The sequence below is a fragment of the Macrobrachium rosenbergii genome, chromosome 9, assembly GCF_040412425.1.
Source record: "Macrobrachium rosenbergii isolate ZJJX-2024 chromosome 9, ASM4041242v1, whole genome shotgun sequence".
Lineage (NCBI taxonomy): Eukaryota > Metazoa > Arthropoda > Malacostraca > Decapoda > Palaemonidae > Macrobrachium > Macrobrachium rosenbergii.
This window is the reverse complement of record NC_089749.1, coordinates 49511053-49528390: the sequence shown is the minus strand read 5'-3', so window position 1 is coordinate 49528390 and position 17338 is coordinate 49511053. Positions and strand designations below refer to the sequence as shown.

Genomic DNA, 17338 nt, shown 5'->3' with positions numbered 1-17338 from the left:
CAACATGTTTAATATCATAATTTCCTTTATTGGTATGAAAAAGTACATTACTAGTAAGAGGTAATTGAAGGCATTAGGGAATGGTCGGTGTATAAACAAGTCAAGACAGAAACAGGTTATAATTGGATAACAGCCTCGGAGACTCCATTTAGTCGTGAAAATACAAGAAAGTCCCCAAAAAAAAAATATCTAAAACAGTTGTCTTACATTTTCTACTTACACAAAAAAAAAAAAATGGCGACAACATCATAAAAATTAAACTTTGGAATACAGTGGAAATATTTCATACACGTTTGACACTTGGATGTATAACTCAAGAAACAAAAAAGCCAAACACAGAAGAAATAAAAAAAAAAAAAAAGACAAACGCCTTGGAAGAATCGTCAGTAGTTCACAGCTCATTGAATCAGTCCATTGAACAGACTCTCTTATCTTTTATTGACTAAACGAAGCCTCTTTTAATACGAGGGGACACAAGGTCGCGTTAGGGAGTCTTGGAGTCTCACGTCTCCTTATCCCCCTACCCTCCAAAAAAAAAAAGAAAAAAAAGTAAACTCTTATCTACATCATGTTGGATTGCAGAGTTCTACCCTGATTAGTCACCAAATATAATTTTTTTTTTAATGAAATCTTTTACCATCTTCGTCTTCAATTTGACGGTCAGGACAGTTGCAACCATCTGAAACAGTTTGGAAATGGATTTCCACGAGAGACTCCAATCTTTAAGCAATAACGTCTCACGTCTCATCTTTTCTGTACCAACTATAAATAATGGAAGGGGCTCGAAGGATTTTTTTTTTCATTAGTGACTTGTACAGTAAAGGATGAGGTCAAGGACTTTACGACTGTGATTAGAAGACACACACTCACGCACACGCGCGCACACACACACACACACACACACACACGCGCGCACTCGCACACGAGCGCACACACGAAAAAAAGAAATTGTTTTTTCCTTTTTCATATATTATTGTAAGTTCGATGCTGCTAAAACTCCTGTTTTACGGTGAGCATTAAATCGAGTTAAGTTACTACAAAAGACATTTGTCTGTGAAGGAAATGCGCTTCTTGACTTGTGTGTTTTTTAACATAAGGAATTACTCTACCAAGACACATTCTGTTTACAGATCAAAGTTGACATCAGTCCCCGTCTTTACCAGTGGGAATGGATTTCACATTGAAAATACCTCAGCGACATCCTCACATATCCTTCCAAGACACCTGTTTGTAATATCCTTTACAATAAATAGGCTACAAGGTGACTCCAGGTACCGTTGTCTGCATCACTGAGATTTAATTCGCAACGGCGAACGGAGAGACAGAAGGAAGAGAAGGGTTTCACATGTTTTGCCATAATGTCGGTCACTCGTAGTAATCCTGATGAATTGTACCGGAAGCACAGATTTTTCCAGGCGAAAAATAGTCGTTTACGCAAACCCTCTTTTCGTTTCTGCCGCTTTCGTCGCTTTTTGCGGTGTGGTCCAAAAAAAAAAAAAGCATTTTTAAAAACTGTTTCTTCACAACTAGACTCCTGAGTTGTGTTTTTCTGACTGAAGAATCCACAAATGTCACAAAAACAGAGAAATGCTATTTACAAGGTTAACAAAGAGGCTATTATTGTAGGCACAACACCTGTGTGTGTGTGGGGTTTTGAGCATATGTTTTTTTTTTTCTTGTTTGGAAAATAATGACACACGTTTCAGGACAACAGGTTATTTTGATTTTCAGAATCAGATTAGAAAATAGGTTACTACTGTGTGTATCGAGCGGGATTATTCCAAAAGCCCATGGTCTCAAATTCACAGACAAACAGACAGACTTAACTGAAAGAATTTATGGCTACAGTGAAACACTGCTTGTTAGCACCAAACACATTTGGTCAAGAGTAGTTATTACACAGTTCAGCGTATAAATAGTTAATTGGCTTTGTATATATCAGTACTTTGGCAACAGTCTGACTAGAGGGCCAAGTCTACAACTGCTTTTTTCTTTAATAAATCACAAAATAAAAATCACAATCCTTGGTTGCTAGTCCCCCAAAGAAGGAACTTGAGTCTGGGGTCAAGGTTGAGTAGTCAGGAAATAAAATAGTAGATTATGAAGGCTATAGTCAAACCTGACCCACAATATCAAAGGGAAATCATTTAGACATTCCATATTACATAGTAACAATAAGAATCACAGAAATCCATCGGGTTGCAACGTAACAATAATCATAATAATTATAATTAACAACGGAAGGCGACAAAGTCACGAAAAAACAGATTCACAGTCCTAGAATATTATTATCAACAAAATCTTTGGTCTGATTTGGACTTGAGAAACGCTCACCCCCAAAAAACGGTCCTCGCCCTCCCTACCTCCCTTGAAGAGAGAGAGAGAGAGTTACTTACGTCCAACTATGAGAACCGCTTGGTTCCTCTCCTTGTTCCCATTTAGTCTGTTCCTTCACAGACGTCCCAACAATTCCCTAAAAATGAATCCCTGCCGGCTCAGCACAGTCTTCGGCTATTAAAATGATGTATGTGGAACGTTTCAAAAAAAAAAAAAAAAATCATATAACTTTTTTTTTCAGTCCCACTGAAATTTTTACTCATGCACATCAACGAAAAGATTCTAAGAAAGATAAAAAAATAAGTAAATAAATAGAAAAATAAAAGTACTGCCTGAGCCACTGCTTCTTCTAAAAAAAAAATCATGAACGTACAATCAGGCATCCGTCTCAAAGGGTCCCTAGAAAGGAGGAGGAAGAACGCTGTATTTTTTCCTCATCATTCACCCTCTCTTTCTCTCTTTCGGTCCTCTTTTTAAGTGTCATGCAGCAGGTTGGCAATCCACACGTTCACAACCCAGTCCACAACCTTTGAAGTTGCCCTTTCGAGAGGGGTTAGAATTCTAAGTCCCACAACCAAATGTTTATAACCTACATAAGGTGTAACAAAATATCCATTATTTACACCCCCTGGTGGGATTCCAGGATTTCTTGCGATCCAATTAGATCCTATTCTTAATCGAAGTATTCTTTTGTATCAAAACATACCCACACACACACACACTCATAAAAGGGTTTAATTGAGCTTTTAACATCAATTACTTTTTTTAAACATACACCACTTCGCAGTTTGACAGAGGTATTGTCATCATTCTTATCTAAGAGATAAACACGCCTGATTCAGTAAACTAATATTGTACTCAGAATCTCCACATCTCTAACGTTAGGACATACCAAATGGAATTGTATCTTAGGACAAGATAATGGAATTGTAAATGGAAGGATAAGGAGTGATTGCATACAACTGCTTGGAAAAATTAAGGAAAAGGTCAAATAATAAATTAATATTAATCCTAGAAAAATAGGATTAGCGTTATAGTTTCAGTCAATATATACATATTTTGCAAGTATGTAAATGAACCACACTGACAGTGGCAATATAAGATTACTATATTACCAGATGATTAGTACATCCTTACATACGCTTTCGTAATCATAACCACCTAACATAGGTAGCTAAATGTTTCAAGGAAAAAATTGCAAGAATTGTTTCCAGCAAATTTCTACCCGTTGTACCAACTGAATTAAAATCAAACTAGGTTTTACTAGTGGACTGCTGATTTCACTTGGGCAGAGGCAGCTTTGTGAGCAAGGTTACGATGACTTATACCGCGTCGACCATGGGTCCATCTAATGTGCAACTGTAGTCGAGCCCTAGATGAAAAGATTGGACGACGAGGACACCGACGGCACTGACGATTTGCAAAACCTGGGTGATTGGCCAGGGCCTTCCTTTTCACTTTGAGAGGTACTCTGCGGCGGGGTGTGCTAGAGGTAGACTCTTCATTAGATTCTGATTCTGCCACTGTTATGACTTTCTTTGGGCAGCTCTGCTTCCTTGATCTCTTGCTGAACCTTTCAGTATCAGGTTCCTGGACTTCAGCTACCGGAGAAGGTGATTCTCGGTTAGCTGCAGGAATAGCAGACTCAATCATTGTTGGAGTATTGGCAACTGCTGGTACTGGTGGTGATGGAAAAACATCATTGACAGTACGTTTACGATTAAGACCAGTCACAATGGCATCCAGGGGACTCTCCAGAGAACTTGGGCGTACATGTACCTTTTTCCAGAGTTGAGGACCGTACACAGCAGTGAACACGTGCACACATGCAGCACATACTTCCTTGTGGTGTGTGAGCCAATGATCTCTGGACAGCTCATCATGTGTCAACTGGTAACCACAGTGTGGACAGCAAGAGGCACCACTTCCACCGTGATCACTGCGTACATGTTCAGCTAAGGCCCCACCACCACTTAGGGTTTGACTGCAACCATTCACTGGGCATATCAAGGGTGATGAAGGCGGTGAAGGTTCAGACCTGATTTCTGTTTTCATAGATAAGTCGTGTGCTGTTTCCTGCACAGCTGGGGTGGTGGAGGGGATGGTGGTAGTGCGGGTTATTCTTGGGTGGCTGAGATGCTGGTGAGTCTCAAGTGCAGGACGGGTGTCAAAAGTGAGACCACACGAAGAACAGATGTACCGTCTGGAGTAAGGGTTGTTGTGACTGTAATGAAAAAAAAAATAGTTTTAATTAATTATTTAGAAACTAATGAGCTATAATAAGGAAGGGATTCAGAGTTTGACTGACTGATAATATTGATTTCATGAGGGAGCTATAACATTTACTTTTCAAGGTCAGCTCTTTTATGCAATATCACTGATTGTATCCTTTTGCTAATCAAGTACTAGTGAAGATACTTAATATTTTTTTTTTTTTTTTTGCAGTTTTCAAGAAGTAAATTAGTGAGTTAGCAAGTTTTAAATTTTATACTAAGGATTTTTATGATTTCAAGAAAATGTTGTTTGTCTAAATTAAAAAAAAATTGTAAATAAGGGCATGATGAAAATATGCATGAATATCTCAGTAGCTTTTTAATACTCACTGTTCTTCACGGGTATGCTCCAGCAGACGTTCTTGGGTGTCAGCAAGAAAATTGCACTTGTTACAGATTCTCTTGTTATGAACTTTCCACACGTGAGTGGAGAGCCGTTCAGCTCTGGCAGCTTTGTAGTCACACATGACACATGCAAATGGCTTTATGTGTGTATTCATATGTCGCTTGAGGCACCAGTTGTCACTTCCTGACCAGTGGCAGTAGGGGCAAGTGTATGCTCGATCCCCTCGCCTTCGTCCACGACCAACATCTGGGCTTTCATTTCCAGTTATAACATTCAGACTCAAGCCCATACTTATTACTCCAGCAGGGGAAGGTGGATTGCATTCTTCAGGAGTGGAAGGAGCACTCATAGCTGTTGCCACATCAGACACAGATACTGCTGGAGTGGCAGTTGGAGGAGAGGGTACTGGAGGTACTACAACAACTGGAGGTGGGGCTGCTACCGGTGTCACAGCTCTAGGGGGTTGGGGAGCTTCTGTTGGCAGTGATGCCACTGGGGAAGGAGGGGACCGTGCAGCAACTCTTCCTGTTCCTGGCTGCTTGCGGATCTTGGATATTTCATACTCAGTCTCTGGGTGCATCCTCACGAAGTGTTTTTTGACATGGTCCGCACGATTGAACTGTTTGAAACACAAGTAGCAATGAAAAGGTTTATCATCTTTGTGAATATTTTCATGGCGGGTGTAGAGGTCACGTCTGTCAGTGGCATAAGGACAGTGAGGGCAATAGAAACGCTTGTCTGCTAATGTGTTGCTAGAGTCTATTCTGTTTTCTACTTTGTTACGAAGCTCTTGCATTAGACGAGTCACCTCCATGAGAGTTGAATTTTCCTTCCACATTGTAGTGTCTGCAAACTGTTCATTGTGTTGTCGTGTGAGATGCATCTTTACACAGCGTGACCAAGCAGATGTGTATGGGCATCTGGGACAGGAGAACACCCTCAAGTTAGCGTGGGCACCTAACCAGTGCTCTGCTACTCTAGACAGAAACCCAACACACTCACAGTCGACACACATGAATAGTTTTTGGGCTGGATTGTATGCTGCTACTTTTGATTCCGTCCATGTCAGTCTGATGTCATTTTCAATCCATATATCTTCAACCACCTTCGGTTTTATATCATCAAGCGTGGCACGTCGGTAGGACGAATAAAGGGACTTCAGTCCTTGTGTCCTTAGGTCAAGGGCAGTTTCGCATTCTTCTTCCTTGGCAGCTGGTTCACTTTTGACATTATTCTGCCAAGAGCTATCACTGTCCGTGCTGGTTGGCGTATCGTCCGCAGTAGACGCCTTGCTGCTTCCTGTTGAGGAGGTCTTGGTCGTGAGAGCGAGTGCATGGGGAGCAGTTAAGGCTAACGGGAGATGAGATGTTGGATTCAAAACAGCTAACGAGGCTGCCACCGACGCCGGGTCGTATGGGTATATTTTGGCAGCCATTTGCTGCAAGATCTGGGTGTAGGCAGTCAGGTCGAAGGACAGCACAGGAGACACTCCCGCAGCTGTTGTTCCTTTGGCGTTAGGGGATGATGTGGTGGTCATGGCTCCTCCTAGAGCGAGCAGACCTGAACCCAGGCCTGCCGTTGCTGCTGCTGCTGCCTGGTTCATGACTTCGCTCGTCCGCATTGTTACCGTCGCATCATCTGCAACAAAGAAGAAGAAGAAATTGACTTAATGAAGAATTCAACGACGGTTGATTAGTAGCAGTGCGATCACCCTGTAATTTTAATGCTACTCCCCTCTGGTCCAATTTCCCATCTACTTATACCGCCATGCAGGTGTTTCGCTAAACAGTTCACAGGTGCCATTTAACCAACTGCACCTGTCACGGTGTATAAAGCAAGGAGCATCAAGTTGCTGCAGTACCTTTTTCTCCTGCTTTTACTTATATCACAGAAATTACTTTTCTTACATGCCATATTTTATAGTCATAGTCAAATGCCCACATATTTGCATCTCTTCGAAAAATTACATGCGCTAAATAGCAAATATTTACAAGGTTTAGTCAGAATCTCTCTCTCTCTCTCTCTCTCTCTCTCTCTCTCTCTCTCGTCATAAAAATGCACATTAATAGCATGCGTAATTTGTAGGTATGTAATCATGCTTATGTAAAAAAAAAAAAATAGGTTTACGTGAATGTTACCCATAACGGTGACTGTATTACTAACATGTAAGATAACTGAAAATATTAAGTCTTGGTGATCCCCTAAAAATTGCTGCCTTTCTCGAACACTGAAGACCCTAAACAGTGGAATGGCACCTGACGCTAAAGGATGTTATTATCTGTATCCGTTTACCGGTTTAGTTCTGTGAGGCATACTGTAGACAATATAGTTTACATACACACAAAATTAATTTTTGTGAAACAAGTTTCCATGTGTTCAGTCCCACCATATCTCTTGAGGTAGATAACCTTATGGGTTATTTGAAAGAATCTGGTTATTTTAATGAGATATGATCTTATATATTCAATAAAGATTTTAGTCATATTTATTTTATATACTAAGTATGTATTTTGAATATAAAAGTTTAATAAATATTTTTTGCTGGTTCTATCCAATATCATTCTTCATTTTTTGCGTTCATATTTTAACGCTGAATTTTAATAGTATGTCATCATTCACCTATTCATTATCAATCATATCATTAATTTATATATATTTCACCTTCATTATGGCGCTGAATAATCCTGATGGGTTCCGGCGCTTGGTCTTCAAGACCTAAATTTCATAATCAATCAATCAATCACAGTGAAAAGGGTTAAGTCCAATGAAACGTTAGGAATTCGAGCGCGAATGGGTCGGGGAGTTGGGAAAATTCGCTGGTATGTTAGGCCCCAGTCGCCTGCCCGAGAAAAACGTCAGGTACGTAGTACTTAGGTTCCAACTCCTTTTATGACCTTTGTGTCCGAATTGCTAATGCCCTGGACTCTCACACGAAACACCGGGGTTCTGTCTCGTGATGAATCAGAAATTTACTTCTGTGAAACACGTTTCCGTTTCCCTATGTTCATTTCCGTGTATATATATATATATATATATATATATATATATATATATATATATATATATATATATATATATATATGTATATATATGTGTGTGTGTTTGTGTGTATAAACTATACTGTCTACAGTATATATTATATATATATATATATATATATATATATATATATATATATATATATATATATATATATATATATATATATATACATATGTGTGTATGTGTTTGTGTTTGTGTATGTATGTGTGACGTCTGTTTTCGTGTACAGGATTTTGATCGACGTGTGTTGTAGAATATTAACTTTCACGGCTCGTGGGAAAAAGCTACAACTGTTTGGTGGTTATTGGCTATGTGATTCACAGATCGGAATTATTATTATTATTTTTATCATTTTATCATTATTATTATTTAATCTTCTTCCTTATCGGGTTCAAGAGGCGCGTGAGTAAAGCATCCGATAAAGCCGCACTTGCATTGCAACTTCCTGAACCGGATTCAATCTCGTGTCATTTAAAACGCCAGTCTTCAATTCATTAATTACACCCTCCATCTGCTGCCCCACCCATTACCTACACCCTCTCTCTCTCTCTCTCTCTCTCTCTCTCTCTCTCTCTCTCTCTCTCTCTCTCTCTCTCTCTCTCTCTCTCTCTCTCTCATATGAATGCTCGAGAAAAAGATCAAGTAAAGCCTTTCAACATTTTCCTGTTCCTGACTTGGCAGCAGACGAACATGTACAATGTTTTCCCACTCAGTCATTTACTCCCTTGAGGGATGGCTCATGAGAAAATCAAACCAGCAGTCATTGTTATGTTTACCCTTTAACTGTGGAGTCACTGATATATATATATATATATATATATATATATATATATATATATATATATATATATATATATATATATGTGTGTGTATGTATATTATATATATATATATATATATATATATATATATATATATGTGTATATGTGTATATATATGTGTGTATGTATAATGCATATATGTATACATATAAATATATATATATATATATATATATATATATATATATATATATATATATATATATATATATATATATATTTATTTATATATACGTACATACATACATACATATATCCGTCAGAGTAGTGTCAGAAGAAGTTACCTCCAAATCTTGGCTAGAATTTTTATGTGAATCCGCTAGCTTCACACTATGGTATGCCTGAGCGTGATGACAGATACATTTTGAATACGTATATAAATACGGAGCAGTGTTGGAGGATCCAGTACGATAATATAAATGTTGTGACAAGCATATGTCATGTCATATATACCTTAACGTTAGCGCCAGATTGAGCACAAATAACACTTTAGTGCTCTCTCTCTCTCTCTCTCTCTCTCTCTCTCTCTCTCTCTCTCTCTCTCTCTCTCTCTCTAAAACATAAGTTGCAGCAGAAGATAAAAAAAAAAAATTAGCGTGTCATCGTCGTTATAACCGAATTCATATATTTTTTATTCAGGATGACTTAACTATTCAGTGAGTAAGTGGTGTCGCTTCCTGTCGTTAGAAATGGTGAAGAAGACTTCGTATTTATTTGTATGCTACCTTTGTTATGTATCGCTTTTTACCTTCTCTCAACTTTCTTGTCCGCATATGAGGTATCTGTTGTGTGTGAAGCTTGGCATAATAATAAAGGACTTGGCAATATTTTGAAGTCCCTATAGGCTGGCGTATCTCACTTCCGGAATCGTCAAGTTTGGTAATAAATATTAATGCGTTCACTATAATAAATTCATTCATGGAAATCATGTCGTCATTATGTTACGTCACGAGAATGTCATCTATTTAAAGGGAAACTTTTCTGCAAAAATTTAAATTAAGAGTTATTGGCTGGGTAATCATTAACTACTGATTTTTTTCTACTGCCAAGTTTCAAAATTTCTCCCCTGCTGAATTTTCTGTTTTTCCTATCTCTTCGTATTAGGCAGTTCTGTCCCTTCTTTCGGGCCTGGGGTAGGACAGGACATGAAGTTCTTCGTCCCACTGGAACGAAAAAAGGATCTCGAGGTATCTTCACCTTAAGGGATGTCACGTTTTCGCCATCGCCACCGAAGGCGAGAAATTCAAGGGATGTCGATTTGTCATGTTACATTGAGCATTTAAAGACAAATGGAATCAAACGTTACAGCGCAAGTGACCAACACTATGTAATTTAAAAATGCGAATTGGATCTCTTAGATGGAGCGAAGATAATGTGATAATATAAAAGAACTCCGTAGGGGGGGGCTACCATGAGGTGCACTGTAGGCTTTACTTAAGGTTCTTTGTAGCGTTCCTGCGACCCCTAGCTGCAACCCCTTTCATTCTTTTTACTGTACCTCGGTTCACATTCTCTTTCCTCCATCTTACTTTCCACCCTCTCCTAACAATTTATTCATAGAGCAACTGCCAGGTTTTCCTCCTGTTACGCCTTTGAAGCCTTTTTACTCTCAATTTCTATTTCAGCGCTGAATGCCCTGATAATTCCCAGCGTTTGGCCTTCGGCCTAAAACCTAAATTCTACTCTAATGTATAAGAAAAACGAGGGAAATCGACACAGACTAAAGCACCACAAGCAAAACGATAGTGTAAAGTTATTGCAGATAAATTCAGAAAGCACCTGAAGGCTGTTGATGAAAGCAATATCAGTATTCAGGCCTTGACTTGAATACATTCAGCCAAGGACAGTCTTGGCGCTCCGTCTGTCTACAGTCGAGTGGTGGGGTTTCTAAAGACAAGAACCTAATTGAGGATAAAACATATTTTTTAATCCATTAATACTTTAATTTCAGGGGATGTCCTTCCCTGTTGAATAAGAATTCAAGAAAAGGAATAAGGAGTAGTGTGAAAGAATAATAACAGATTGGGATATTCAGGGATTATAAGGGTATAATTTCACATGACTTGCTTTAAAATAGGCAATTTTCACCGAGATTCACTTGCCTGCAACACCTAACTTTTGCAGGCGCAGGTCTAAGTTCAAGTGGCCCTTAAAAGAAAAGTAAGGTCAATGAAATTCTGTGAAACAGTGGTCGAATTTAAGACATCAACGGGACGCGATTCATGAAAAACACTGGATAGTCATTGAAGTAAGAACCTCTACAGCAAAATACAGAAAACATTGTATTTTAAGTGTAAGTCTTAGGCGTGGGTACAGCAGGCCTCCATGTGATCTTAAAAAGAGAGTGGTCCTTAGTTCTTTAAAATTTAAATTTTATAGCAATCTTAATACCTGAATTTCTAAGCTTCGAGCCTGGGACAGAGTCATTTCATTCCCTTGGCGTAGAGCTTAATGTTGGATCAAGAATTGAGTCCAGGAATGAGCAGAAATCACTCGGCGAATATGAAAGGAGGAGGAGGCGTGTGATCGTAGTGAACAGATCATTAAATCAATGTTGGATGTTGGGGGGGCGGGGAAACGTCCAACCAAATTTCGTTGGCAAGGTCAAGACATATTGGAAAATAATAAGGTACATTGCTGTGAGAGGCTACACCACTTTCCCGTTCGAAGTATCAATCAGCACTTTGATGGCCTGGTTGCTTCCATATTTCTCTCTCTCTCTCTCTCTCTCTCTCTCTCTCTCTCTCTTCAATAATTCTATATGTCACTGTCTCCCACTTTCGTCCCCTCCTACCTTACCTTACCTTACCTTACCCCCATTCTCCTCCCCCTGGTCGGTGTTCGCTGTCTAATACATAATTTCACCCGGCCGTCAGCACCTCTCCCTCAACCCTTACCTCCATCACTTCCCTCCGTCTGACATCTTACACACTCCCTTCCCTAATCCCTCAATACTCTCTCTCTCTCTCTCTCTCTCTCTCTCTCTCTCTCTCAGTCCCATCGCCACCCAGTTTCCCTTACCGTCGAATTCCAGTCACCGACTTTTCTTCTGCTTGTTTACTGGACATGGAAGCATAAAGCCCCCGCCCCCCTTTTTTTTAAAGAGCTTAGGGACATTTGCCTCTGGTGGTGATGCTAATAATATGAAACGTGACCATTATACATTTGTTTATTTACTTTCGTATTTATGAGTTCCAAGAATGAAATTGGTACGGGCTTGCAACGCTCCAAATCTTTCTTTTTCTCTCGGTAGAAAATGTTAAAGAGGAGCGATTTAAAATGCCATTTAGGACTGGGCAGGTAAGAAGAGAATTAATTTGAGGCGATTTATAGAAAAGTGAACCCGTAAATAAGGACGAAGGAGTAAGTGAATGGGAAAAAAGAAGGAAAATAAGCAAAGAATGAAGCATAAAATTAAGCGTAAATAAAACAAATGATGAGCAGATCAAGAAAGGATAATAGCAAGGGCAAGTATGGACAGGCAGTAAATAAAAACAAAAGAACCCGAAAGAACTTGGCAGAAGAGGAAAGGTGGGAGGGGTGGAAGGAGGGGGAGTAGAATTCGGGGTTGAGGTGAGGAGGAGGAGGGGGAGGATTCTGTAATCATCTCCAAAGGGGGGAAAGAAACCATTTATGGAGTTGGAAGCGATGATGCAAGAATAGGTGCCTCCATACAGGTGTGTGTAAGTGTGTGTGTGTGTGTGTGTGTGTGTGTGTATGTCAGTCTGTCTGTCTTGTTTGTATGCACATGGGGAGGTGGGGATAGAAGGGAAGGAGGGAGGGTGTTAATATCAGCAGAGGCTCCCTTATTTGAGTGGTATGTCACCCCGCCACTTCATCCTATCTCTCTCTCTCTCTCTCTCTCTCTCTCTCTCTCTCTCTCTCTCTCTCTCGTCACCCGAGAGGAGAGAAAAGAGAGAATACGATGCGGACATTATTCCATGTAAAGTTTGATCTTTCAGTGACTTTTTACATGAGATAAGTTTGGATAATGTTGCCATTTGCCGTTTACCACATATTGTGTTTGTGTGTGTGTGTGTGAGAGAGAGAGTACGCTGTGGACATTACTCTTAAATATATAGCTAAACATATAGCGAGAGAGAGAGAGAGAGAAAGTACGCTGTGGACATTACTGTTTTAAATATTATACAGCTAAAGAGAGAGAGAGAGAGAGAGAGAGAGTACACTGTGGACATAACTGTTTTAAATATTGGACATTGCTGTTTTAAATATTATACAGCTAAACATATAACGAGAGAGAGAGAGAGAGAGAGAGAGAGAGAGAGAGAGAGAGAGAGAGAGAGTACTCGAGGGCTAAAGGGGAAGGTGGCCGCAAGAGAAGCAACATAAATCCTCATTTGGAGTCTCTCAAACCCTGCCCCCCCTCCCCACTCCCCCCTCCCCTGGTGGCAAGCGGTGGTGGTGGTGGTGGTAGTACCTATAACCCACCGACTAAGGGACCTTGCAATGGTCACAAGATGGGCAGCGCGGCGAGATGGATATAGACACATGCGCTACTAATAGAGAGCCAGCACCACCAGCCCACTCGCTCGCACCAGTCTCTCTCTCTCTCTCTCTCTCTCTCTCTCTCTCTCTCTCTCTCTGTATGTGTACTTGTGTGTGTGTGTGTGTGTCATGAATGATTAGGTGTGAATGGATCTATAGAAAATAATACCATCAACGTAAATTCTCTCTCTCTCTCTCTCTCTCTCTTTGTGAGTGTGTGTGTGTGTCATGAAATCTTTAGCTGTAAATGGAGACTAGAAAATAATACCCTCAGCGTCTATTATCTCTCTCTCTCTCTCTCTCTCTCTCTCTCTCTCTCTCTCTCTCTCTCTCTCTCTCTCGGCCATTTTTAAACCTCCCGATCGAAATCACTCCGCTTATTGACTTGATCATATTAAATAAGAGTTCGCTGGGCGACTCCTTAATTTACCAGGATTTTGGGATGACCCGTTAAGGATTTTTCTTTCATGCCCAAGGGAGTGGGAGGGAGGGAGGGAGGGCTGATAAAAACAACGGTGCTGAGGACGTCGAGGACGAGCCCCCAATCCTTCAAGGAGGAGGAGGAGGAGGAGGACCCGCTTATGGTCCGGGGCGTATGGATCGTTCTTCCATACAAGTCGAGAGAGAAGGTTCAGGTAGCTGTACGTGTGGGCGTTGAGGGATGGAGAGTTAGAAAAAAAAATTGAGGAAAAAATGCTGGGGGCTTCATGTGGTGTAATGACTTGGTGAATGACTGAAAAGTATCGGTTCTCTGGTGGCGAAGTGACTGAGGGACTGAGAAATGACCGAGTGACCAACTGATCATGTTGGTTTTTCTGGTGGTTAAGTGACTGACTGAAAATGTTTGTTTTCATCGAGTCGGTGGAGTTTTCGATATTTACCTGATTAGCTGGATTATTTCCTTACTGCTTACTTGGTAGAAGTGATTGGGAATGCAGGGAAAAGGAAGGAAAAAGTCGCAGGAAGAGAAAAGTTGAAAGATGTTGAAAATATATCCGCGCGCGCGGACGCATGTGTTAGCATGGTAGTGCCAGGTTTGCTTATGGATAGGGAGAGGGGGGTTTCAAAGTCGTTGGACCAACCAAACGGAGGAGGAGGAGGAGGAGGAGGAGGAGGAGGAGGAGGAGGAGGAGGAGGAGGAGGAGGAGAGAGGAGAGAGAGAGAGAGAGAGAGAGAGAGAGAGAGAGAGAGTGTGTGTGTCGTAGTGTGGGTTTGGCTGTGGGTGTGGGGACAGGGTGGCAGGGAATGTATATCCGCGGAAAAACCCCCCCACACACACAGACACACAAAGATGGACACCAAGTATGACAGGAAAGGCCGTTTCCGATGGCGTTCGCGTTGCGCTTCTTTTTGGGAATAACCCACACCTGAAGAAGGGTGAGGGAACCTGCGTTGGCGTTGTGCAAGAAAATAATAGGAGAGAAGGCAGGTCCTTCGAAAGTTATTTCAGAATACATGATGTTTGCAATCCCCCGCTCGCCTTCTCTTGAACAGTAGGTGAATTCTCTCTCTCTCTCTCTCTCTCTCTCTCTCTCTCTCTCTCTCTCTCTCTCTCTCTCTCAAGGGTTTTTTTTTATTCTTATTGTTTTTGTCGAAGGAAAAGTAACACTGAGTATCGGGAGGAGGGTGTTGGGGAAGGCCCCTTGATAACCAACCCTTCTCTCTCAGACCCACCCAGGAAAGGGTTACGGCAGTAAAGGAAGGGAATGAGAAAGAGAAATGATTCACTAGAGAAAAAAAATGAGGGTTGGAAGTTCGGACATTCAATATGGAAAGGCCCAGAAAGAGAGAGAGAGAGAGAGAGAGAGAGAGAGAGAGATCCACACGAAAATCAGGGTTGGAAGTTGGGACGTACAATATGGAAAGGGCTAAAAGAAGGCAGAAAGAGAGTGAGTGAGTGAGAGTGAGTGAGTGAGGGGAGCAAGGAGAGAATTATTAGGCAAGAGAGAAAAGGAGGGGAAGGTGTGCTAAAGGCTAAGAGACTCAGAAGGGTGGAGTGGGAGAGGGAGAGGGAGGACGAGGAAGAGGGAGAGGGGAAATCCAGCGCGCACCTGGAAATCCCTTTTCCATTCCCCTCTCGTGCTCGCTCTCTCCCCTGCCTCCCCCTCCCCCTTCCCCTCGCTTTCCCCTCTTCCAAGATATCATGGACAGCATACAGCCCTCTTGAGGGGAGAATGTATGAATAGGGTCGAAGCAGCAAATTCTAGTGGCTGTGGCTGGCTGCCTTGTGTACTGCTGGACGCCTGATGACAGTACAGCAGTAATGACGGTGCGCATGATAAGTTGTTATTGTTGATGGTAATGGCAGTAAGTTACGGAATGCAACATCGGTAATAATAATGATAGCGTTCGTTGTAGATTGGTGTCATTCATAATATTACGAGAAGTATAAGTGTGTAGCGCTAATAATAGCAGCGATAAAGCATGAACTGAGTAACCGAATATATGGTCACAACTCTTACTATCAGAAGAATTGCCATTACTATTACTCGTAATAGCAGCAGCCTTAATGGTAGTTAGCTAAAGCAGTCATTGTAGCTAGGCAACGGTTGAGTGATAACATTCTGTTTGTGCAAGGTTCCGTAAGTTTGAAACTGCTGTCAGCTTTAAGTAATGCATACAGGTTGTACGTATTCAAGGAAACTCTCTCTCTCTCTCTCTCTCTCTCTCTCTCTCTCTCTCTCTCTCTCTCTCTCTCTCTCTCTCTCTCCAGAAAAGACATTAAACTATTGCGTAAAATAGATTTTGTAGGAAAATAGCATCATATTTCGCCCTAATATTAAAGGAATATTATGTGATGAGAGTAAAGGAAATAGAAATTTGTACTGGTAATTTATAATTTGCACTGCCTTTGTTGGACGATATTGGTTGAGTTCAGAGTCATATAGTTTTTTTATCCGGCTGATGAAAGTTAGAGAATTTTGTGATAGAAAATCTCGCATAATATGGTTCGCCCTAATATTAAAGGAATATTATGTGATTAGCCACGTAAATCCTTTACCCAGGAATTTAATCGTAGTGGTAAATTTATAATTTAACATTGTTTTTATAGTGGACCAAGTATCTTTGGTAAAGCGTCTTGAAATATTTCATGCATTTTCGTGTACCCTACGAGTGAATTAGGCTATAGTTATGATTTATGATTCACTATATCACTATCGAAAAAATATTCATACATAAAACATACATACATACATACATACCGTACATACATACATACATACATACATACATATACACACAAAGAAGAAATTCCGTTGAAAAATAGTTGATGAATATATGTTAAAATATCCAGAGATTTAATTAGTTTTGTGTTAGTTTTTTTAGGATAAACGGAAATCGCTCCAGCAATTGCCAAAGTTAGTTGCAAACCGCCTCGCATGAAAAATGTCATCACTATCAAATCGGTTCAAATATACGCTATAATATCTGAATTACTTCCAATTAAATTTATTGTTTCGTAATGGTTTGAAAACAAACGTTTTATAAAAGTACGAATTCCTTCTTGTGTTCATTCTTGCGTCTTATAGCATCCGCTTTTATATTGTACTGCTCTTGGTGTTATTTTTGGTAACATTTTTCTTGTCTTTGGCATTGTTATGACTTTTCATTTTATGATCATTATTACTTTTCACTGATTGCAGAAAAATCCGTGGTTATTATGAAATTATTTTGGCGTATATTCCACAATTATTATTGTAATTTCATCTCATGATCTCATAAACGGTTAAATGAAGAGAAGAGTTTCGAATAATAATTCTGATGCTTAGAGTAAAATCCATTAAAGAACCTAAAAAGATCATTATCAGTATAATTACTATTACAGTGATATGTGATAGTAATATTATTATAACCGTAATTAATTTTATGCTGAGCCTTCTCAGTGTTCCTTATAATTATTTCACTTCTATGTCAGTATTGGACAATAATTGACCAATGTTCATACTTTGGCGAAGGGAAATACATTAGCAGCGTATGTACAGCAGTTTATTCTCCATATAAAGACTGCTATA

The 17338-nt window shown here is 40.2% G+C and overlaps 1 protein-coding gene across 1 annotated transcript in view; it reads right to left on the bottom strand.

Moving 5' to 3' along the window:
- Positions 1 to 7: 7 nt before the first annotated feature.
- The window catches only part of LOC136841768 (zinc finger protein 425-like), a 23250-nt gene continuing 5919 nt past the window's right edge, over positions 8 to 17338 (bottom strand). Inside the window, exons 2-3 of the mRNA XM_067109041.1 lie at positions 4941 to 6594; positions 8 to 4561 (exon numbers count right to left, since the gene is read on the bottom strand). Of these exons, the coding sequence (XP_066965142.1) occupies positions 3601 to 4561; positions 4941 to 6594 (2615 nt within the window). The 3' untranslated portion in view covers positions 8 to 3600. The remainder of the gene's footprint in view (positions 4562 to 4940; positions 6595 to 17338) is intronic.